The following is a 25,821-nucleotide window of genomic DNA, read 5'->3' on the forward strand; positions in this document are numbered from 1 at the left end:
ATTCCTTTCTTAAGACTGGTCTGTTCAAGTCTAAGCTAATGCAGTGAGTGGTTCTCAGGCTGCAGCATGGAGCAGAATTACCTGGAGGGCCTGTTAAAACCCAGATTGCTAGACCCCACCCTCACAGCTGAAGATTTGGTAGGGCTGGGGTGAGGCCCCATAATTTGCATTCTTAATGATCTCTCTGATGTTGCTAGTCTGGGGACCATAGTCTGAGAAGCACTGGGCTAAAAAATGCTGATCAAACTAGGAATCATTTGTGCATAGGAATCATTTGGGGATTTTTGTTAAAATACAAAATCTGATTCAGTTGGTCTGGGGTTCTGCATTTTTTTTTTTTTTTTTTTTAAATTTTGACAGAGAGAGATCACAAGCAGATGGAGAGGCAGGCAGAGAGAGAGAGAGGGAAGCAGGCTCCCCGCTGAGCAGAGAGCCCGATGTGGGACTCGATCCCAGGACCCTGAGATCATGACCTGAGCCGAAGGCAGCGGCTTAACCCACTGAGCCACCCAGGCGCCCGGGTTTTGCATTTTTAACTTTTCCCGGGCAACACCAATGACTGGGGCATGGTGCTTGAGTAACAGGGCTAAAGATGTGGCTCCTCAGGAATGAGGAGGCCTGAGGAAATTTCAACATCCAGGGGCAGTTAGACCAGAGAATGTCACTCTGAGCTCCCCTGAAATAATTTTATTTTGTAAATCCCCAAAGGAAACAATGAGAAAGTTGACTTTTGCTTAAAAGTTTGTTGGTTTTTTTTTCATGGTAAAACAGCCTTTTATTACAATTGTCATACCATAGTTACTAATATTTTATGACCCTTCTTTGCAGGTTTTTAAGTAAGAACTCATTTAACTCACTCTATAAGCTTTGCCCCTCAGGAAAATACCTCATTGATTGAATCTACTCCTGAGCTTTAAATGGAAATGACCTTCATGTTCTTTTACTTAATTGAGCTCTGATATTTACTTGCAGATTTGGTTATTTCTCATAAATGCTCCCATCGAAGAATTTTGAGGGTTTAATACCATTAATCTCACTCACTGGGCTTTCTCATGATGCCACAGGGGTTGTGGTCATAGAAGGCTCATAGTACATCAAGAGAGTGCTAACCTTTTAAAAAAAATAACAAAGATCTGTATCCATCGCTTGCATAATACAAGGTTGCATTAAGAAACTGGAAACGTCTCTCATGGGGAAATGCTTGTTTCCTCAAGTGCCAAGTGCATTTTTCTTCTGTTTTCTCCTGTTTACTATGTGTGAGTAAGCTGTGTTTTGCCTTTGCTGCCTTCAGAGTAGTCTCTCCACCCCTTATCTGAGCTTTGTTTCTCATCTTGTGAGCTTCTGTTGTTTTTTACGTTCAGGTTTTCTGGCAGTAAGGGGATATTCTCACAGAATCATGTGCAGATCTTAGACCAACTGAAATGACACGATGAAGACCTCAAAAAAGGAAAGCAGATGAGTAATAGGTCTTGAACCTTTTGATGTGTGTTCTTCTCGCACAAAGGGAATGAAACCAGCATTTGCCCACCTGTGTGCCAAGCACTTTACATTAACGTTTTATTTAATCCCTACACAAGTCGTGTACAAGTCTGGTCCAGGTGGTCTAATTTCATCACAGGAAAAGCGACTCAGGGTGGTGAAATAATTCTCCTCCTGGCTCCCAGCTAGTAAGTGGTCCAATCAGGATAGCCTGTCTCCAGAGCCGCTCAGAAAGCCGCTTCTTTCTATATGATGAGGCTTCTTAAAATAAACAGCCAATTCTTTGGAATGCAGATGTTTCCACATCATGTACCAGTGGGGTGACAGCAGAAGGTTTTGAGTAGGAGAGCAAGAAAAAAAAAACTATCCTGGCCAGTCAGCGCCTCTTTAGTTTCTTACCCAGCAGCCACCGACAGACCTTATATCAGATGTGCTAAGAAATCCAATGACCATGATGTCCAGTTGGCAGGAGCGTCCTTAGACGGAAGATTTTGAACATGTGAAGAACACTCTGTGCTGATAATGGAGCCATCATCTCTCAGCTACAAACCCACCCTTCTCATTTTATTTATGGTGTTGGGACTGAGGCTCTAAAAACCGCATTTCTCCTTTGCCAGCTTTCTCCCTGTAATTTGTGCCAATACGCTGGAGGGAGGTGGCATGGTTGGAGGAGGGAGACAAGACATGCTTATCCTGTTTACCTCCTTTCCTGAAAGTGTCACCTCAGCAGTAGTCCCTCCCCCCCAACCCCCCAGTAGAGATGGTTTGTTTTCAGAAATTGATTGTGGCTTCTGACTTTGCCGGGCATTCCCAGAAGTAGCTACGTTGTGCCCCCTCCAGGACATCAGTCCCAGTGGGAGCTGCCGCTTCCTTGGGGATCTGGGTCACCACACCCAACCTGTACTCTCTGTTCCCATACCCCTGGCGCTGCTGACTGTTGTTGCTTCCTCTGTGACATCTCAAAGTTGCCTTTGTGTTTTCTAATACTTCTATACCAATATAACTAGTTCCTTGGAGTGAATTTTCTCTAATAAAATAGCTTGTGGTTTCTGTCTTTCTGACTCGAGCCTCACAGATACACACCCTCTTAGGGAGAACGTCTGAGCTCTGGCGAGTGTGTCACACACACTGCCCATGACACACACTATCGGTCGCTGACCTAAGGCGGGTGGGCGGAACTCATGGAAGGACTTGAGGGATTTGCAAACAGATTTGGTAGGTTCACATTTTCATGGCACAATTCAGTCCTGGGATAGCATGGTAAGTATGAGAACAGAACACGAAATGGTGGCCACTGGAGAGGAACTGTGTGTCGTAGCATCAGTTCTGACTCTAGGTTTGGGAACGGCACTCTTTGGGTTTCAGTTTTCTCACCTCTACAGTTCTTAGGTAATACTAATTACAAGGTCAAATGAAGTTAAGAGAATTAAGAGTAATTGTTTTTAAAAAAATAGGCCTTGAATTAAACTGCTAGGATGATCCAATACTGTAATGCTGTCATTAGACTCGGTCTTTGGATGAAGGAGTTTGCTGAGACTGTAGGAGTCTGTAAGTGACAATGGGCAGGGGCTCTGGGAGGTGTGGAGACCAGTCACTGAGTACCTATTCTGTCCTGCACTGTGCTCAGTGTGTTACACATGTGGCCATTCAGCTTTTGCCATTTTATAGTAGATTGATTTTGCTGAGGTCGGGAGTCATCCATCTTTCTTTCTTTCCCTCCTGTCTTCCCTCCCTTCCTCCCCCCCTTCTTTCTTCCATCCCTCCTTTCCTCCCTCCCTCCCTTTCTTCCACCCTTCCTCCCTCCCTCCCTTCCACAATTTCTTTATTTGAGAGAGTGAGAGAAAGAGTGCACACACACACAGGAGAAGGGGCAGACGGTCAGAGTCTCAAGCAGACTCCATGCTGAACTTGGAACCTGGTGCACAGATTGATCTCACAAGGATGAGATCACAACCTGAGCCAAAACCAAGAGTTGGACACTTAACCCGACATAGCCACCCAGGTACCCCAAGAGTCCGTTTTCTTAATCATTCTTTATTACTGTCAGTATGTGAATGATGCTACCCTTCATTCTGTCTCATTCTGTCTGTTCTTCACAGTGAAATAGACACATGATATGTAAGTGGTGTTAAAATTTGTGTTAGGCTTCAAATTCTTCTGGTGGAAGTTTAGCATGGTGGTTGATCACGAGCTTAAATGAAACCTTTATGAAACTCTCCATTGTGAATTGCTGGGTCTGTTTTCAAATTCTGTAAAGCCATCGTGCTATTAGCGATCCACCATCAAACTAAAGGATGCTATCCTGGTTTACCTGCACACATTCCCAGAAATCTTCAGTGGTAGATCAGAAGTAAAACCAGGCATCATCTGTTGGTGACCGATGACCAGATTTTGTGGGTTTGAGGCACCAGTGGCCAATCCTGCGGCATTGATATCTAGGCCAAATGACCCATGAAGTGTGTGTAACCAGCTGCAACCAGTTAGAGATGTTGGGTGAGAAGAAGAGAAGTGTGTGCTGGCCTGCACCTCTAACCCCTTAGTGTACGATTCAAGTTATGGAAACAATGAAGTCTTCTTCTTCTGTAAAACAGTGGCAGAAGCAGTTTGCTTTTCTCTTAGAGACATTTGGGATGGTGACTGAGATGAAGGGTGAAAGCCCATGGTGCACTGTAAGGCACCTGGCAGACGAAGTAGAATGAAAGGATTAATGCGTAGAGGAAGGCTTGGAACTCTTCAGAATCTCCCATTTGGCTTAGAGCCAGTCTTGAGACAGATCTACCAGTGACAAGGTCCCGTAAGACCTTGAAGGCTGGCTGCTTGCAGTTCTATTTGCTCAACAAGTCATCTAAGGAAGATGAGTGATCAGGGGTACTTAGACCCCCATCACAGAGAGGACAGTGACAAGGAAGGTATCTGTTAGAGTGCTGGGGGTATAGTTGCAGGGAATTACGAGGCTCTCTGGCAGAGCTCTTGATTGGTGAGATGTGTCAAAAGCTGACAGCCTGTGCTGGAAGCAGCAGTTAGAGATGGAATTGCTGAAATTGCAGTCAATGAGGTAAAGAGACAGAGCGGATGGAGTGACAGATTCTGTGAGGGGGCAGTTGTATCCCTCCATGGGAGGTCCACAGAGTATCATTCTTAATGTAGGAAGAAGTGCAGGTGAAAAATAACACCTTACTTATATGTGGGCAATATTCCCAAAAGAGGGATTGACAGTTACCGTAATTTTATCAGTATCGGAATGAAAATATCAGCTTAGTGGTACCATATTAAGGACTTTCTTGACTACAAGGGTATTTTCATATATAAATACACACTATACAGTTTTCCTTACAGATATCTCTAATGCCTTTTATTATTTTACACAAAATACAGGATACAGGGGCATATTTTTAATTAAGGCAGGACTTTTTATGAACTTTATCTTTAAAGGCTTGATACTGTGTTTCTTGAATAGTTGCAGTGAGCTCATGATGAAATAAATGTCTGACGTCCAGAGTTTTTGTTTTCAGAATTCTGGAAATACATACCAAGGAGAGGCAGTTTTGACATTTCTCAGGTCAGCTTGGGCTTTCCAAGGATCTCAGTTCGCAGCCGATGGCACCTACTGGCCTTCCAGTTTCTGATCTGCACCTCTGTCGAGGTTGGTGTGGACTAGATGGGCAGGTCCCTTTACCACAGCTATTTATGATTTAGCTGTAACTTTTAGAATGGTTCTTGTGATTTTTTTTTAATACCAACGAAGTCTCTGCCAATGATTATTTATGAATAAAAGCTGCTATTGTCTGAGAGTCTCTTTATTTCCTTAAAGAATAGGATAAATTAGATTCAGAAAAGAATCCTTAAAGGTCTAGGAAAACGAAAATTCAAAGTTAGAAAAAGATGGATAAGGAAAGATTTATGGGATCCAGCCTGTTTCTTCTTGAAGAGAGAAGAATGCAGAATGGCTTAATCAGTGTTTTTGGGGATTTGAGGAGGTTTTGACCTATCTCTCCAGAGGGCTGAGAAAAGAGGAAATGGGTTTACATTTCAGCAAGAAAAAATTACGTAGGAAGAATATTCTGAGTCAAACATGATGAAAAACTAAAATAGGATAGCAAAGGAAGATTTTTCTCTTTTTTTTAATCCCTTTTTATTTTGAAATAATTATAGAGTCACAGGAAATTGCGAAGAAATGTACAAGAGGGTTTCATACCCGAAGGAAGTTTCTGAATGATGTCTTTAGAGAAGAAATCTGGCTTGGAGAAAGAAGGCTAAACCAAGGGACATAAGAAGTTTAGTTTTCCAGCTCTTTTATGAATTTTTGCCATTTCCCATTGCAGGTTACCAGTCATCACTGACTAGAGATCCTCCTAATATGTAAAACGTATGCTCCTTATAATGAAAATTTCAGACTAGCCAGTTGAACCCTGTGATATGAGGTTTATAATCCTTCTTTCAAAGTTCACACAAAATTTGCCAAGTCGATTTTACTGTCTCCATTTTATAAATGTGGTTACCAAGGTTCAGAAATACTAAGCAGCTTTCCAAGATTTCATGCTCAGAGCAAATTCACTAGAGATATGGGTTGGATATTGGTTTGTTCTAAAGGAATTTTCCTTTCTACTGTGTGATGTTAGAAAATTGTCTTCTGCACACATACCCTGTGTGCCATCTTCTCCTATCTCTGTTCCTTTCCAGTTGGTCTCAAGATGTCAATGACTTAGATATATTTTCCAGCATGAGAAGGAGTCTAATTATGGCTTTCATTATATAGATGAGGAAATAGAGAAATTCCGTAGTGTCTGCAGGCATGGGCAGAAGCAACTTTCTTCCTGTGACATCTCGGAATTCTCAGTATACTTAGTCAGTATTGGTAACATTTTTCTTGAAGTAATTTCAAGCAGTTACATAGTTTTATCTTTTGGTGCCCCCATTGACTTGAGTTTCATCCTTTGTCTACTTGACAAGGTACTGAAATGGCATTTTTTATTCCACCTACTGTTCTCTTCCTTTTCTCAGTCACAATGGAGCCCTTTTCTTGAAGAACTCTATGGAATTAGCTGGTATGCAGCTGCCTCAGGGCTTTCCATATTCAGTTTTTGTGTCATTAAGGTTTTGAGTCTTTCCTGGCATAGAAACCATTCTGTTCGTCTCTATTTTTAAAGAATTTTATTTTTTACTTTTGGTATTTGAAATCTCATTTTAAGATGTAGAAAAATATAGAAAAGCATAAAAAAGAGGGTTGAAGTAAGCCACAATCTTTTTACCTGGCAGTAGGCATGATTAACCTTTTAGTATATTTTCAATTTCTTTTATATGTCAGAAATTTATATGTATCAATAAATAGTCATCAGATAAACATTGCTTTACCTTCTGCCTCTGAGCATTTTTTATGTTATTAAATATTGATTGAAGGTATTTAAATGTTATTTACCCTTAAAATAAATATAAAGCAAACATACATACAAATTTAAACAATACAGAGAAGTATAAAATGCAAACCAACTTTATTAACCCCAAAAAGATTATCACCATTAATAACTTTTCACTGTTCTCCCTAATAAAAGTGTTTTTTTAAGTAGACAAATATGGTAATACTTGTTCTGTATCTTGCATTTTACATTTAACTATTATGTCTCGAAGCTCCACAAATCTACCTCATTTTAACCACCTTAGAGAATTCCGTTGTATGGATGTGCTATATTTCATGTGTATCCTTTGGGTAAATATTTGTTTCCTGCCTTTCTTGTTATTTCAAGCAATACTTCAATAAACTTTATTTTTAAAAATGCCAGTATATCTGTAGGGTAAATTTCTAGCAGGATGTGTAACTAGTAATGCCCACAAGGGCTTAGGCATTTTAATAATTTGTTAAGTACTGGTAAATTGCATTTCTAAGATAGTACCAGTTTGGACACCTGTCAGCAGTTTATGAGAGTACCTGTTTTTCTTTACTCTTACTAGCTTTGAAATTTAATTGAATTTTAAAAATTTGCAGATATTATAGGTGAAAATGACATGGAGTCTTGATATCAGTTTCTGAAACTGAGTGTGGAGGATCATCTTTTTGTGTTTATTGGTCATTGTTACAAATTTCTTTACTTAATCACCATGAGCAGTTTATTGGCATTCTTGCTTCTCCAAATCCTCAGCGATATTTTACATTATTAGACCCAGCCTGAAAGTTGTAAAATGGTATTGTTGCAGTTTCCTGGTGGTGTTGAATATCTCTTTATATGTTTATTGATATTTCTGTTTTCTGTGATTGCCTATTTTGCATCTTTTGCCCACTTTTTTCTACTGACCATCAAAAATCTTAAAAAATACAAAAATTCAGGATATAGAAGAGTCTAGAGATTTTCCTATTCAAAACTTTATGACTGATTTATTTGAAGCTTTGGAAATATTACCAAGGGTGATCCACAATTCAAGTGGTAAAGATCAAGAACATGGAACAATGGATAATTATCCCATGATCACATGAAGAATTTAATCATTCAGATTTATCTTTGCTTGAATCTGTATTGTGGTAATTGGACTTTGACCAGAGTTTTGTACTGTCAGAAAGGGTCTAATGGCTATTTCCTGAGAGAGTCTTCACAACAGCAAAAAGTAAGAACGCTTAGATCTCTGTTACCACTGAATACCATGTTATACAAGGATATGTAATTTCTTGGGAGTCATTCAGAAAAGGAAAATAAAGAAGATTACTAAATATATACAGTGTGATCTAATTTTTCATAAAAATACAGTAAAGAAGGTATAAAAAATACATAAAGTGTATGGGGGAGAGGTAGCAAAAGAACGCTCAAATACCAATAAATATTCATTTTTGGGTGATAGCATTTCTGGTGATTTTTAATATTATGAGGTGTTTTTTGTTACTTTTATACTTTCTGTACTGTACACTACTTTTAAGTCCACAAAAATTACAGAAATGAAGGCTCAGTAGAAGTGTGGTGCTTAATAAGCATTTCTTGAGCTCTAGGAGAGCATGACTTTTATACAATTGGTAATTGTCTTGGCCCTGTCCATAATTCTCTTTTACCCCTAAGTTCATTATATTTTTATGAACTACACCACCTTTGTCCACCTGAGTTTTGTTGCCCAACAAAGGAAACAACAAAAGAAGTATGGTGCTAAATTCTTCTCCTAAAACATAGTGATTTTTTATTTTTCAGATTTTATTCCATTATGTGTTTTATTTTATAGTTGTCATTCCAGTGTATATATAGCTTGAATTGTTTTCTGTATATAATGTGCCATTTTTGTCTGGCGACTTTCAGTGTTTTCTCTTTATATTTGGTTTTCATCAGATTGGCTATGATTTGTCTAGGTTTTCTTTGTTTCAAACTTACTCTTTTGGGGTTCTTGAGCTTCTTGAATCTGTATATCTTTTATCACATTTGGGAAGTTGCAAACTATATTTTTTTCTAATATTTTCTTTTTCTTACCCACTCTGTCTCGCTTTTTCCCTAAAACTCAAATTAACCATATATTAGCCTTTCAAAATTTTTTCACAGGACCTCAAAGTCTGTCTGTTTTTCCACTGTTTTTCCCCCTCTTTTCAGATTGCATGGTTTCTATTGACCTACTTTCAAGTTCACTGAATATCTTTCTATGTGTTTTCCTCAAAGTGTGATCATATTTACTTTGCTTTTCATCAACATATTAGATGGTATCCTGGAGTTTGAAGGTTAAATTGTGGAGATTCTAGATTTTTTTTTATATTGCCCTGAAAAGTGTTGATGTTTTTTGTTTACAGGTGATTTACTTAGTTGGATTCAAATTGTAGTCTGTGGACAGTGGACAGTGGCTTTGGCCTCAGTTCAATTCTTTAAATCTTTGCTCCTGACTGCTTTCAGTTTAACCGTTTGTACATAGTTCAGAGGTCAGCCAGAATCATGCTTGGTTATACACGGAATCAGGGATTGGCTTCTCTGGCTTTTCCCCTTTCATGGTTCCCTCGTCAGTCTCTGATTTTCCCAGGCTCCTTCCTCTGGTTCTTACAGCTAGAAAGAGAGTGTGTTTTGCTATCAGTGTCTCATCTGGTGCTATGACTGTGTCTGTTCTCAGGGGAGAGCTGCAAATAAACATAAATAAATAGACAGGGAACTTACGCTCTGCTGGTTGCTTGCTCCTACCTTGACTCATTTTCAAAGTCTACTTGCTCTTATTCATTCTCCTAAGTCCCTAGGTAGTTTAGTTAAGGGGGGGGGGTGATTTGTATGTTGTACAGAGTTTTTAAAGATGAAAAATCAGTGTATTAGAACCTCATTCTGTCACATCAAAAACAATTTCTTTTAGTCTTAATTGTGGATTTATTATAGCAAATCAAAGATACATAAAGGTATAGACAAATCCCACAGTGAGGCACTAAAGCTAAAGAAAGAAATTCTGCTCTGGGTGCCTGGGCAGTTAAGCAACTGCCTTGGCTCAGGTCATGATCCCAGAGCCCTTGGATTGAGTTGCACATTAGATTCCCTGCTGATGTCTGCTTCTCCTTCTCCCTCTACCTGTCCCCCCTGCTCATGTTCTCTCTCTCTCTCTTAAATAAATAAATAAAATATTTAAAAAAATAAATTCTGCTTATCACCTTTTTATCTTATTTATTTATTTTTTTAAAGATTTTATTTTTTTATTTATTTGACAGAGAGAGGGAGATCACAAGTAGGCAGAGAGGCAGGCAGAGAGAGAGGGGGAAGCAGGCTCCCTGCTGAGCAGAGAGCCCGATGCAGAGCTCGATCCCAGGACCCTGAGATCATGACTTGAGCTGAAGGCAGAGGATTAACTCACTTAGCCACTCACTTATCACCTTTCTAAAGTTGTCTTTTCAGGGTAACCCTCCTGCGCTATTGGTGGGAATGCAAGCTAGTACAGCCACTCTGGAAAACAGTATGGAGGTTCCTTAAAAAGTTGAAAGTAGAGCTACCCTATGACCCAGAAATTGTACTACTGGGTATTTACCCCAAAGATACAAATGTAGTAATCCGAAGGGGCACTTGCACCCCAATATTTCTAGCAGCAATGTCCACAATAGCCAAACTATGGAAAGAGCCAAGATGTCCATCAGCAGATGAATGGATAAAGAAGATGTATGTACACACACACACACACACACACACACACACACACACACACACACAGGAATATTACACAGCCATCAAAAATGAAATCTTGCCATTTGCAATGACATGAATGGAACTAGAGGGTATTATGCTAAGTGAGATAAGTGAGTCAGAGAAAAAAAATGATCATATGATCTCACTGATATGTGGAATTTAAGAAACAAAACAGGGAATCATATGGGAAGAGAGGAAAAAAATAAAACAAGACAAAACCAGAGATGGAGACAAACCATACCTTCAAGCATAGAAAACAAACAGGGCTGCTGGGGTGGGGTTAGAGTAACTGGGTGATGGACATTAAGGAGGGCATGTGATATAATGAGCCCTGGATATTATATAAGACTGATGAATCACTGACCTCTACCTTTGAAACCAATAATACATTACATGTTAATTAATTGAGTTTAAACTAAAAAATTAGGAAAAAACCACTGCTATAGGAAAAAAATTGTCTTTTCAGCAGTAGAGATAATCTACAGTTTCCTATTTTTTCTATGCTCCATCTCTTTTTCTTTCTTTCTTTTTTTTTTTGAAGTTTTTATTTAAATTCCAGTTAGTTAATCTACGGTGTTATATTAGTTTCAGGTGTACAGTATAGTGATACAGTACTTCTATACATCACAGGTGCTCATCACAGCAAATGAATGCCTTAATCCCCAGGACCTGTTAGACCCATCCCCCCCACCCACCTCCCCTCTGGCAACCATCAGTTCTCTATAGTTAAGAGTCTGTTTTCTTGGTTTGCCTCTCTTTTTCCTTTGCTCATTTATTTTGTTTCTTGAATTCCACATATGAGTGAAATCATATGGTATTGTTTTCTCTGATTGAGTTATTTCAGTTAGAATTATGCTATCTCTAGCTCCATCCATGTTGCCGCAAATGGCGAGATTTCAATCTTCTTTATGGCTGGTTATACTTCATTGTGTAAATATACATCTTCTTTACCCATTCTTCAGTTGTCTTGGGCTGTTTCCATAATTTGGCTATTGTAGATAATGCTCCTAAAAACATTGGGGTGCATGTATCCCTTTGAATTACTATTTTTGTATTCTTTGGGTAAATACCTCGTAGAGTAATTACTGGGTTGTAGGATAGTTCTGTTTTTAACTTTTTGAGGAGCTCCATACTGTAAAAAGAGAATTTTTCTAATTATTTTTTAACTGAAATCTTTATTGAGATAGTTATAAATTCACATGCAGTTTTAAGAAGTAATATACTGGGAGGTCATGCACTCTTAATCCAGTTTCCCTCAATGGTAACATTTTACAAAACTATAGTATAATGTCACAACCAGAATAATGATAATGATATTTATAAAATCTGTTGAACTTGTTCTCCAGGTGTACTTATACTCATTTGTGCATGTGTGCGTATATGTGTGTGTGATTTAATTCTATACATTTACAACATACTTAGGTTTACGTATCCTCCATTGCAGCCTTACAGCTGTTTTGGAAAGTGCAGGAAATGCTAGAGTCAGAAAGGACTGAAAAGTCTCTGGCTATGTTCCGCACTGAAGGTTTCATGGTTAGAACTGATATTTGCCCTCTACACATTCATTTATTTTTTTAAAATTAATTTCCTTTAACATACTGTAAACATTTGAGTGCAATAATCACTTTGTGTTTTGCTGTACCTTTAGCCATACCACAGCCCAGAGCTTACTTTGGTGCTCTGTGCAGAGATGTTCAATTCCTGTTTAAAATACAAATACGTGTGGTTAAATAGAATTAAAAAGTAGAAATGTCTTAGGTATTTTCTCTGCTTTTAAACCAAGACCAGTTTTTTTTTTAAAGCTCCTACCCTATTATGTTCCCTTGCACATATGTTCTACTACATGAAAGTACTTTATAGATGTTTGATCTTGAGAAGGCACTGTTGCTACCTTTGATAAAGTAATTAGGTGAGCATTTCCTTATAAAGGTAATCATCAAAGTTTGAAAGAACATATTTCCTTCTAACTATTGTATTTGTAGGTATGCCTCCTACCCCCACTTCCATCTATCTCTCTGTCTCTACAAACCTGTGAAAGACCACTTTTGTGAATTTATTTCTGTTAGAGGTAGCATTGGGGGAAAAAAACCCTAAAAAACAACAACAAAAAAAGCTTTTCTCTAATGAACCATGAAGCTAGGTAACAAAATTATGGTAGCTGTGTCATGGGTTTTATTTGATGTCTCGTACTCTCTCTGAAGAAACAAAATGCCCAACAGTGATTCACAAAGTCTTCAGGGAACAAACACAAAATAAAATGTCTATATTTTCTTATACTTAGGGATACTCTTAGGAAAATAAGCATTGCCATGGTATATTCAGAGGTGAAACAATCATCCTCTGCATTTCAACTCTAACTCTTTAGAAGATGGAAAAAAGACCATGTACTGGGACAGAGGGTTGTTAAAAGGATGATGGCATATTCAGAAAGGAAATTTGAACAATATTTTAAAAGTTGTGGGGATGGAGAAGATGAGGGAAGGCAGGGGAGAAATCTGACAGGGAAGAGTAGAAAGCAACCAATGACGAGTTGATGTTGGCCCTTACACCAAATTAATCTTGCCATTTTATCTTTTTTCCCCACTCTTGCTGGACCTTGTATCTTTTCACACTCCAATCATAAGGAGGAGGCAGAAAACCACAAAGCAGGAAACTTTGTCAAGAAAGCAAGTTCTGGACTCTCCTCTGTGGGCATTACCTATCAATCCTCATTTTTTTTCCATAAGCTATAGCCATAGTTCCATGATTATTGTTCATAGTGAAGACCCAGAGTGAAAAAGATTACATGTTTCTTTAAGAATGTAGGGGCATGGGTAATATGTCTTAGAACGTATTTAGAACTTAGAACTTAGAACAAAAAGAATTGAGAATGCACGTTTGGGGGAAACTCCAGATTCTAGAACACTTACATACTAAGAAAGGATATTCTTTCTAACTTTGTCCCAGAGAGCCCAGCAAAACAGGTATTATATCACATTTTCTGTGTATATCTTTCCTGGGTTAGGTTTGCATGTATAGTCTTCCATTTTTCTGTTTGAATAAATGTCTTCTCTTTAACTTCAAATAGGACCCAGTGGGATATTAAGTGGTGTATGTATGTAAACTTCATTGGTCCCACCTAAAAAAAATTCCTTTGTCTACTCTTCTTTAATCTTGTCAACTAATATTAAAGAAGCTTCATGATCTGTTTTGTACACTCATTAGTTATTGGATTTGGCCAACATTAAATTAATATGGGTAATACTTTTCATCTGGTATTATATTATTTTGTATTAGTAGAAAACGTTAAATGTCACTACTGAAAAGAACATTCACAAAACCTTATTTCTGGAACATTTAGGCTAAAACAACTCTTAAAGTTGTAAATGTGTAAAAAAAAAAAAAAAGCCTTAGAGATGTCACCCTACCTTTGGGGGCCCGTGCCCTTTCCTACTCATTCGCATATCAGACACAACCAGAAATGAAGCTCTGTCTTCCCATTCTTCTTAACATAGTCTTTCGCTTCGGATAAAAACAGTGCAGCAGATGCTCGTAATCATTTCAGACTTTTCAACTTGTCTGGGACATCATGCTGTCTGACATTGTTCATTACTCCATATGAGAGAGACAGAAATAACCACAAAGCAGGAATTTTAAGAAGCCATAAGGAATTGGTTTGTGTGCTTTGATTATAGAAGCAAAATAGCCAATTTTATGATGTAGGGGTGTCAAAGGTACATTTCCCATGTGTCATCTGATGGTTAGTAAATACTTTCTCACAGCAAAAATGTATGAACAATGACAATTCCTAGCCAGATGTTAGTAAGAAAAACATAAATTATATCATTTAAAAATGATGGTTTGTTTTGCTTCTCTATTTTACTTATGTACTTGTCTTTCTCATTTGATGGTCTTTCTACCTGTTCAGTCTCAGAACTTAAGGATCAGGAGATTTACATGTTTTTTTACTGTTACTGCTAGAAGACTAAAGGAGAGAAAAAAAGTTAAATTGGTTTTGTAGTGACCGACATATGTGTGGCGGTAGTGTCCACCCAGCCCTTTATGGGGACAGCTGAGTATTATATAATGAATTGGTGACGTTAAGAACAGTTATAGAAAAAGTAACTTCTTCTGTTTTTTTGTTTGTTTGTTTGTTTGTTTTTAAAGATTTGTAGCCAAACCATGTGCCATAGCCCTCAACATACAGGCCAATGGACCACAAATTGCCCAGCCAAATGCCATTCTGGAAAAGGTCTTCACTGCAATTACGAAGGTATGATTGTCCTTTTGTATGGTGTGAATTATCGTGACCACCATTCTCAATCTGCAATTATTTAATCCCTTCTCTCCTCCTGGGTTTGAGAACTAATTGCCCAGCCTCATGCTGGAAATTAAGCTGGGAAGAAGCTGAATAAAAGTGGATGTGTTTGAGACCTGTTTGTTTCCTCTCACGTTGATTTTAGAAGCTTGTCTGTAAAGAACAGTCTAGATTGGACAGTGATCAGTATAATTCTGTGCCTCCCATGACATGAAGCAGGACGTATTAACAGTTGGATGGGATTTTGTGGAGCTGGCTGGGCAGAGCTGAGGAATATAATGAATGTACAGGGATACATACCTTGGAGATATCGTAGGTCTAGTCAGAGATCCCTGCAATAAAGCAAATACCACAATAAGGCGAGTTAGATGGTTATTTAGGTTTCCCAGTGCATATAAAAGTCCTTTTCCACTGTATAGCAGTCTGTTAAGTAAGCAAGAGTATCGTATCTAAAAAAAAAATGTAGTTACCTAAATTAAGAAATACTTTATAGCTAAAAATGCCAACCATCATCTGAGTTTTCAGCAAGTTGTGACCTGTTTACTGGGTGGAAGTTCTTGTCTCCATGTTGATGGGTGCTGACTGATCAAGGTGGTGGTTGCTGAAGTTTGGGGTGATTGTGGCAACTTCTTAAAATAAGACAGTAATGAAGTTTGCTGCATTGATTGATTCTTCCTTTTACGAGCAATGTGTCTGTAGCATGGGTGGCATGTGTAGCGATGCCTTTTAATAGCATTTTACCTGCTGTTGAACTTCTTTCAAATTGGAGTCAGTCCTCTCAGGCTCCACCCACTGCTTTATCAACTCGATTTATGTACTACTCTAAATCTTTTCTTGTCATTTCAACAATCTTCCCAGCATCTTCACCAGGAAGAGATTCCATCTCAAGAAACCACTTTCTTGGTTCATTCATAAGAAGCAACCTCTCGTCCATTAAGGATTTGTCAAGAGAGTGCAGCAATTCAAATAAAGTACTAACGAAAAGGTTTGCAATATTGCCAGAATGACCAAACCATGAAACAGAAACACAAAGTGAGCAAATGCTATTAAAAAAAAAAAAAAGTCCCCGATAGACTTGTTCGATGCAGTGTTGCCACAGACCTTCGATATGTGAAAAATGCAGTGATCTTTGTGTGTGAGAAAAAGAGCCGATCTGCTTCTTGCATTGTCCTCATGTTCCTGCAGTTTCGATACTTAGCAGATGTAAACATGAGGGAATAAATGGAGGACAGGAAAGTTGCAACCTGAAAGAATAGAGGACGGGTCTGGAGAGTTCTAAGCTATAGATTCCCTGTGGAGAAAGTAGGGGAAGAGATCGTCACTGTGGTGAGTTAAAGTCCAAACTAGGGGCAGGAGGAGCAGAGCAAGGCAAGGGGAAGACTGGCGCCTTAAGAACAAAGAAGGGAGGAGAAAGACCAAGCCACAAACCGTCCAAGGCCATGAGGAAAGGAAGCACATCACAGCGCCCAAGTATCTTCTTACTCGTATCTCTCTCTTTATCTTACTCTGGGGGAGATGAGAAAGGTCAGGTGGGGTGTAGCATTCTAGGAGAAGTGTTGTGTGTTTGTATAGGAAATGGTTCATTTTCACTTTTCCGGGAAAATTACTCAGGCTTCTGAAATGTGGTTTGACAGCGTTAAGCAAGTTTTATTCCTATTTTGGTATTTGTATCATTAACCATTGGTATTACTTGCCTCTTGTCTGAAAACTATTAATTCAGCTCTTCAGACATTTTTGTTTATCTTACGGTCTTCTGCCAAGATTCACTAGGATTTTTTCCTCTATTCTTTTAAAAATGATATTTTTCCTGGAGAAGTAGAAGAAAGCACTAGGTGCTTTTCATATCTCTGTTGGGAAGAAGAGAAGAATGTATGAGATTTTTCGAAGAACTCTTCTTCTGGAGTTTTATGGGCTGATTTTAGATTGCCAAGTTCTAACCCTAAGGGGCCCATATCTTATGGTACTTAAAGGAAGAAAATACTAAGAAAAAACATGTGTTTTCATGTAACATATCAATTTACTGCAGGAGACACTTCTTTCCCTGTGAAAAAGCAGAAGTGTAGGAAGTTATCGGGTTTTTTAAAATGAGATTATAATATACTTGTATTCACTTTGTGAACTCCTCTAAGTGCATAATAAAATGAGTTTTCTACCCAAATGTGATGTATCCCTTTAGAAATTCTGCAGTGGACATTTTATTCCCTTGCCTTATGTTTATTATTGTTACTAGAGAAGTTTCCTCTATAAAGGTAATAAAAGGATTTTGCAGTCAGGTTGACTGCTCTAGAGAATATTTGCTTCTAGCTAATTTTAATCATACTCTCTTACTTTCCAAGGTGATTCTGTTGGGCATTTTTACGTGATTAGAGCAGAAACCTCATGTTTTAAACATAAATGCAGCAAAATTTGGAACAGTTTTTCCCTGAATTCTTTATAGTTGTCCAGTGTTATTTCTGATATGAGAAAGTAATGGGTCAGGTGACCAGAATAGAAGGAGCAGCACTCAGAGGGTCTCAGCAGTTTTGTGTGTGTTTGAGTGATCATCCCAACAGCCTGGCCTGACCATGATTTCAGGTCACCGTTGGAGAAGGGCATGGTTACCGTCTTTCAATCGTGTAGGGATGCACTCTCAAAACCATTAAAGTAGGGGCGCCTGGGTGGCTCAGTGGGTTAAAGCCTCTGCTTTCGGCTCAGGTCATGATCCCAGGGTTCTGGGATCGAGCCCCGCATCGGGCTCTCTGCTCAGCAAGGAGCCTGCTTCCCCCTCTCTCTCTCTGCCTGCCTCTCTGCCTACTTGTGATCTCTGTCTGTCAAATAAATAAATAAAATCTTTAAAAAAAAAAAAAAACCATTAAAGTAGGGGCGCCTGGGTGGCTCAGTGGGCTAAAGCCTCTGCCTTCCACTCAGGTCATAATCCCAGGGTCCTGGGATCGATCCCTGCATTGGGCTCTCTGCTCAGCAGGGAGCCTGCTTCCCCATCTCTCTCTGCCTGCCTGTCTGCGTACTTGTGATCTCTGTCTGTCAAATAAATAAAATCCTTAAAAAAAAAAAACCCCAAAACCGTTAAAATATGCTCTGTATAGGACTGACTACATAATTTGTGGGGCCAATGCAGAATGAAAATGCGGGGTAGCCCACATACCTACGCTTCTCTGGCCAGGGGTGGCAAATTTGAGACAGGCTTCTCCCCTTTCCATGAGCCTACTACCCCAATCCACGGTACAAGTAACTCCCAAGTGTATTGCAGTATCTACACCAGGACACACTTGGTACCTGGATTGGGGTGAGGAAGAGACCTGTTCCTATTGATTCATCCACCAAATACACAGGGATGTGCCAGCGTAGGGTGCAGATGGCTGTCTCCATGTCCCACACTAAGATACTGTGTGGTAGGCACACCCACCTCTTGCCCTTTCTATGCTTGCACTGAGGCAGCAGTAATCACTAGGCAGAGTGGGAAGGGGGAGGAAGCTGGGGAGCTTGGGGAGCCAGGGAACAGAGAAATGAGTTCCCAGAACTTGTCAAGGGGAAGTGGTAGGACTGTGTATGAGCTAAGACTGAGCTCCTGACACATGTTCCTCTGTCCCACTGGACTTCATATACAAAATACCAGTCCTGTAACAAAATTATTAAGAATTTTGAGATAACAGCCATAGAACTTGAAACCCCAAGTGTAGGTCTTTCTGACTATGCAGAAAGTACATAGTGGCCACATGATGTGACTGTGTAGTTCTTATCTCTGTAATTATCTGATGAATTTGAACCCCTTTGTTTTCTTTAAGAGTCTTTCCTTTTGAGGTAGCATCTGTTTGTTTCTATGTATATCTGGTATAAATAAATTAGAGTGTGTGTGTGTATTTGTTCATTTATATTTATTTATTATATTTTGGGGTTCTCATGCCATATTATTGGCATATATCTATAATCCTAATAGCTTCACTTTTCTAATCAAATCAATTCTTGAGCCACTGAGGGAAAAAAATATATATGTCAGCTGTGAAGCCAGGTTTTATGATCCAGAGAAATCACATCATCATCCACTTTTGGTATGTTACCCTGTATTTAAAAAATTATAGGCATATGCTTCTCCCTCTCCCTCTGCTGATCCCTCTGCTTGTGCTCTCTCTCTGTCAAATAGATAAATTAAATCTTAAAAAAAAAGGAAATTAAATGAAACAAAAAAGAGCTAAAAATAATCAGAAATATAGCTCAAGCAGATCCAGCATCTGCATTATTAGAATCCCTCAAGAAAAAGCAAAGAATAAATATTGAAAGATATAATTCAAGAAAAATTTTTAAGATTTTATTTATTTATTTGACAGAGAGAGACACAGCAAGAAAAGGAACACAAGCAGAGGGAGTGGGTGAGGGAGAAGCAGGCTCCCCGCCGAGCAGGGAGTCTGACGTGGGGCTCGATCCCAGGACCCTGGAATCATGACCTGAACTGAAGGCAGATGCCTAACAACTGAGCCACCCAGGCACCCCCCCCAAGAAAATTTTTCTAAAATAAATGGAGATTTATTTTATTATGTTAATGAATATGTAGTAAAAAATGGAAGTTTTAAAATAAGTTTTAATTACTGGACTTGAAAAATAAAAGAAGGAATTCTTTGAGCAGTCGAGCAAAAAATCAAATCACTTATTTAAGAAAAACTATCAACCTGACTTTGGTCTTCTTTATAGCAACACTTCCAACATTTTCAAGGAAAATGTGAACTAAGAATTTTATGTTTAGGCAAATTGTTTTTATTCTGTAACAGTTAAAGGCAAACAGGTTTTGTTTTTAAAGATTTTATTTGGGAGCACAAGCAGGGGAGTGACAGGCAGAGGGAGAAGCCGGCTGCCCGCTGAGCAAGGAGCCCAATGCAGAATTTGATCCCAGGACTCTGGGATCATAACCTGAGCCAAAGGCAGACACTTAACCAACACTTACCCAGGCTTCCTAGACAAACAGATTTGAACATGCAAAAATTTGGGGGAATTGTTCTCATGAGTCCTTTTGAAGAAACTATTATAATCATTTATTTTAGCCAATGAAGAGGTTACTAGAGTGTTGTTAAGGTTTGAAAATATCTAAACTGTTAAATGTGAGGGTTAGGATGACAGGACAGAATGTAAACAGTATATGCTCTCACAGTGTATAGGAGTGATACAACTAACAGTATTTGAGATGAGGAGGGGAAAAAGGCGGGAGGTAGAATAAATTCACTAATTGCGTAGTCTCTAATAGCTGGGAGTCAAAGCAAATCAGTTTAAGCAGCCAAATCAAGTAATAGAAGCATAAGCATATTTAACAATACAAGAGTAAACTGTGAAAGAGATAAAAATTATTGTCTAATGTTGGGTGGGAGGGGAGAGGAAATTTGCTAATTTTAAATACTGCTCATATGGAATTATTGATTGAAAACAAACAGAAGAAGAATATTACAATTATGGGTAACATCTAGAACAAAAATTACCCACAAAACGGAAGTAAAATAAAACCATATTTGGTTTGCCAAGATTAAAAGTTTTTTTTTAATCAAAACAACATAACAATTAATTTGACAGAACTATAAACAAACTTATCAGTTATATCAATATATGTAAATGGGTCCAGCTCATCTAATAAAAACTAATTTAGGTTTGGGTCATGTAGCTGATAAGAGACACTTGCAGAAAAAGTAATTACAAATACTGAAAATAAAAGTATGAGTAACAGTATATAGACAAATACAAATAATAAAGTAGGATTTTTATTTTTACATAGAAGTGGAATTCAGGCTAGAAAGGATTAAGTGAAAAGAAGAATTGGCTTTTTCTTGCCAAAGGATACAATTCATAAAAAGATAAAGTGGTTATGACTAGTATGCATTGTCAGTGTATCCATATACTCAAAAAAAGAATGAAAGAAGAAATAATTTAATAGCAAGACATTTTAATTTACCTCTGGATCATGACAGATTAAGTGAACAAAATGTAAAACAGAAGATAGAAATTCTAAGAGGCATAATTAATGAGGAAGATTTAAGTGGTACATTTAGAGCCCTATATTCTGAATGTAAAGACCATGCTTTCTTTTGAAATATCTGTTAAATACTTACAAAAATAACCTTTATTATATATATACAACTGTAATAAATTTTAACAATAAGTACAATTTGGGACGCCTGGGTGTCTGGGATTGAGTCCTGCATCAGGCTCCTTGCTCTGTGGGGAGACTGCTTCTCCCTCTGCCTGCAGCTCCCCCTGCTTGTGCTTGCATGCTCTCTCTGACAAATAAATAAATAAATAAATAATCTTTAAAAAAATAAAAATAGGCATAACTTAGTAATACTAGAAGTCAGAAAACAGAAAATTCCTTGCTTTCTTAATCAACTCTTGGATAAAAATAGGAATTCAGAATATTTGGTAGCAGAGGGGATGAAGACATCACTCATTTGTACTGTGCCAAAGCAGTACTCAGATGAAAACTCAAATTTCAACACTTACTTAAACATTAGAAAAAGAACCACAAAACAAATCAAGGCAAGCAGAAGGCAGAAATTAGCAATAAATGCAGAAATTGTGTTAGCAAAGCTATAGAATTGAAAATCAATTCAAAAGTAGTTTTATCTGTAGAAAGTTAGCTAACCCAATTTTAAAAGGCACAAATTTACAACATAAGAATTAACATAATAATCAACAATTGCAGAAATGAAGGAAAATAAAAAGGATGTATTTTTATTAATATGACAAAGAAAATATAAAAACTTGGGTAAAATGGAAATTATTCTAGGAAAATATAACTTATCAACTCTGTGTGTGTGTATATGAATTTACTGAGTCCCTACTATATTTTAGATGAAAAAAGATACTAAAAATTTCCTTTTTATTTATAGAGCTTACATTCTAGTTACATGTTATTGTCTAACTGCCTATTTGAAAAAGTAAAGGAATCAAGTGAAAAGTTACCACAAACAACACCAGAAAAGATACTATCCCTAGGAATAAATGTAACAAGGATGTGCAAGGGATGTGAAGAAAATTTTCAAACTGTCGAAGGATACAAAAGACAAATTGGGTAAAGATGTCAGTTCTTCCTACGTTAATTTCTTGAACATTTGGAGTAGGGAAGGCTCTTCTTATTATGACCCCATATTCAGAAGTTATAACAGAAGAAACTGATAAATTCAAATATGCTTTTTAAAAACTTCAAATAAGGGGCACCTGGGTGGCTCAGTTGGTTAAAGCCTCTGCCTTCGGCTCGGGTCATGATCCCAGGGTTCTGGGATCGAGCCCCACGTTGGGCTCTGCTCAGTGGGGAGCCTGCTTCCACCTCTCTCTCTCTGCCTGCCTCTCAGCCTACTTGTGATCTCTGTCTGTCAAATAAATAAATAAAATCTTAAAAAAAAAAACTTCAAATAAAAAGCAAGCAGAAAACCCCATGACGAATTCTAAAACACAAAGACCTTGGTACAAAGTATGCAACCTATGTTATAGACACAGGTTTAGCTGTACTAACTAATAAATGAAGAAATCTACAAATCGATAAAATACCTACAGATCAAGAAAAAAATGTGCAATAGATACAAAAAGACTGTTCATAAAAAAGAAGCATAAATGGTTTTTCCTGTTTCATAAAAAGAGGAAATCAAGTTAAAAATATACTGAGACATGACTTTATATCAGACTGGAAAAAAAAAGTTGAGAAATCGGATACTGTACTCTTTTGGCGAGGCATTGGGAAATGTTTGTGGGCACTCTTGCTTGTGAAAGTATAAATTGGGAAAATTATTAGTGAGGGTAACTTTTCAATATCTAAAGCAGTTGCAAATGCATAGGTCTTTGATCTCCAATATTTGCTTCTAGGAATTTATCTCAGTGTATGCCTGTCTAATGACCTATGACAAGATGATTAATTACAACATTGTTTGTAGTAGTGGAAGTCTAGAAGCACCTTAAACATCTACTAACAAGAGAGTGGATAAGTAAATTATAGCATATCCCGACACTTCCACAAAAGAAAGAGGGCATTCTTTGTTTTGATACGGAAATGTTCCAAGATACATTGTAAAGTAAAAAACCCAAAGTTCAGAATGAAGCATGTAGTATGCAGCCATTTGTGTGACAAAGAGAGATGTGAGAGTACACATTCAAATTTACTTATATTTGCATAAAATAACTCTGGAAAAGGAATTGATTTAATAACTGGTTAGCTATCAGGAAGGGGGAGAACAGTAGGAATAAAATGGGAAGGCGAAACTTTGCATACTTGTTAACTGGTGAACCATGTGAATGTTTGATCTGTTCAATAAGCTGAGAAAACAAATTGAAATTAAAAGTTGATTCCTGTAGGAAAATGGTATAGCCAAGGTATGTAGCAGGATGTGAATTTTCTGTCTTCCCTATGTTTTAATTAAAATAGACATACAAGGAGAGTGTAGACGGCATCATGAGTACTGACAGCAAAAACATGTCAAATGTTTCACCTCCCTGAAAGCTGGCAAAGGACTCGCACAGACCGAAGCCCAGCGCGTTTTATAACCTCCGTCATAATACTGAGGCCACTTGCGGTGCTCCCTGTGTGTCTGACATCTTGAATTGCTTGAGATGCTTTGAAAAGGTCTCATAGGTACATCCCACCTTTGTAACTTGAGGCTGCTCCGCCTGCCTCCTCTATCCCATTTTTGGTGATTTCCTCTGATCACTAACATGGCATTTATAGTAAAGGAAGGATAGAACAAATAAAGGAATGGACCTCACTCCGCTGAGTTTTGTTGTGCGGCAGGACACGTTCACATAATTGCGGGCAGGGTGGTCTTTAAGCTCTCCAAGAGAGGGGAGAGAGGTAAGAAAGGGGAGAAACGAGTGTTTAGGGAGTCTTAGACATGTTGTTTACATTTGGTCGTCACCACAGTCCTGTTTAGGTGGATAAACAACCCTGACAGGTGAGGGAACCAAGGCTGAGAGGCGATTAGAGTGAGCAGTTGAACCTGGCTGTCGCCTCCTGATGTCATAGAAATGAGTGGGAGACAGACTGGTATCATCCTATGGCGAGCTAGAAAGAGGGTCCCTTCCCTGTTTGCCAAGTTGGTGCCTTCCAAGTTATGCGCAGTTGATGGAAAGGTCTGATGGGGATCTGGTCAAAAGGAATGACCAAGAAGAGGGATAGAAGAGGAATGTGTGAGCAGCAGAACAGAGAGAAGAGGAGGAAAGGGAAGACAGGTTTTGTGGGAGAATTGGTGCCTTAGGCTGAAGTGAGGTCTGTTGAGATTACTCCGCTTTTTTGTCTGCCCTACGTTACCCTGAGGAGTGATCATTGGGTTTAGCATTTTTTTCTTCCTGAGAAAGTGAAACCTTTGAATGATGCCTCTTTGCCAACTCACCCTAACCTAACTCCTTTCTTGAAGGCTGAGGGAGCTGACTCAGCCAGTTGCCTGTTTCACTGCATCTCTGTGCTGATAAGAAGTGCCAGCGTTAGAGCGAGATTCATGTGTTTCAGTGTTGTTTCCTAATAAGTAACATTTTTAATCCTTAGTGGTTATTTATGTCCGCGCTACTAATGGAAAGTCTAGGTCCTCAGTAGTAAATACAGAAAATCTCAGTAGCAGGTAGTAAATTGGGGGGGGGGGGGGCGGATCTCAATTGAGACAAGGGCAGATGCGTTTATAGTGAAGATGAAAATGATTTTGCTGGTGCCTTGTTTCATAGCATCCTGATGAAAAGAGATTGGAAGGCCTCTCCAAGCAGCTGGACTGGGATGTTCGCAGCATTCAACGCTGGTTTCGACAAAGATGCAACCAGGAGAAGCCAAGCACGCTGAGGAAGTTCTGTGAAAGCATGTGAGTTGCTGTTTTCCTTTTTGAAAGAAAAACCCAAGTACTCTTCCCATCCCTGAGGTTACAAATAGAGGCTTCATGCAGGCTCCAGCAGCCCCTAAAAAGGATGCCACCTGGTGGAAAAATAGACCACCCAAAAAATGGAGGAAGAGTAGTTTGTAAGAATTTGTGATTTCCACTTTGGCCTCAGTAAATGAAGTTCACTTTCTTGTGGCGTTCCTACGCAGTAGGCGGATGACAGGGACCTGCCATGGTGTTTTCAGGCAGCCATCTCTGACACAGAACGCTAGAGGTAATTTCTGTAACAGTTGCCATTTTAAGAGAGGGGACTTTGTCAAGATGTTCTTTCCACTGGTAAAAGTTGAGATGTTAGATGTGTTATCAGAGAGTCGTTACGATGTCCCATATTCCTGGAGATTTAAGAAATAACTGTATTATATTCCTTCGATGAATGTAATGAAGCATTGCTTTAAGGTGGGGGATGGAATGAAGGTCTCTTCCATTTCTGAAATGTGAACTTTATGGTGTGTAAATTATATATCAATGAAGCAGTTAAGAATAATAAAAGACTCTCCGAGAACTAGCACCGTGCTGTTTTGAAATAGTGGCACTCGATACATTTACCTACAGGAAAGTTAGAGAAAGAAATACTGAAGCATTGAGCACATTTCTAGCAAAGGGAAGATACTGGGCCTTGAGCTCATTGGTCCGTTTGGTCTCCATCCTTTGGGATATGACTGTGCCTTTGTCTAACAACTCTGTCCTTTGGGAGCTTTTTCCTGACACCCGGTCTTTGGAACAATAGTGCTGTCCTCGTTGCTCCCTTTGTTGCAGGTTCTTTCTGTTTGGGGTTGGAGGTGCCTTTTCAGCTTTAGCTTTCAATTATGCTGGAAAAGTATTTTAGCAATTGCAGTCTAAAACTTAGAGGGGAAACCTAGGGTTCTGGGAGAAATGAATTAGAGACTGGATAATATCCTAAATTCCTAGGGTTGGATAAACATGGGGAGCCTAAACAGGATCTTTAGGAGGTCAGAATATTTATAAAACCCGGACAAACAACCCAGTAGATAAAATCTGCAAAGCCCTTCCTATAATTGAACTCCGTGGCAGCTTATGGAAGAAGGATTTATGCATCTGGGCT

At 38.6% G+C, this 25,821-nt stretch overlaps 1 protein-coding gene across 2 annotated transcripts in view; it reads left to right on the forward strand.

The window, feature by feature from the left end:
* CERS6 (ceramide synthase 6) overlaps positions 1 to 25,821 on the forward strand; it is a 325,099-nt gene that overhangs the window by 72,283 nt on the left and 226,995 nt on the right. For both annotated transcript variants that reach the window (XM_047722076.1, XM_047722077.1), the window contains exons 2-3: positions 14,730 to 14,835; positions 24,553 to 24,683. In XM_047722076.1, coding sequence (XP_047578032.1) covers positions 14,730 to 14,835; positions 24,553 to 24,683 — 237 coding nt within the window. The remainder of the gene's footprint in view (positions 1 to 14,729; positions 14,836 to 24,552; positions 24,684 to 25,821) is intronic.

Source organism: Lutra lutra, chromosome 3 (genome assembly GCF_902655055.1).
Source record: "Lutra lutra chromosome 3, mLutLut1.2, whole genome shotgun sequence".
Taxonomy (NCBI): domain Eukaryota; kingdom Metazoa; phylum Chordata; class Mammalia; order Carnivora; family Mustelidae; genus Lutra; species Lutra lutra.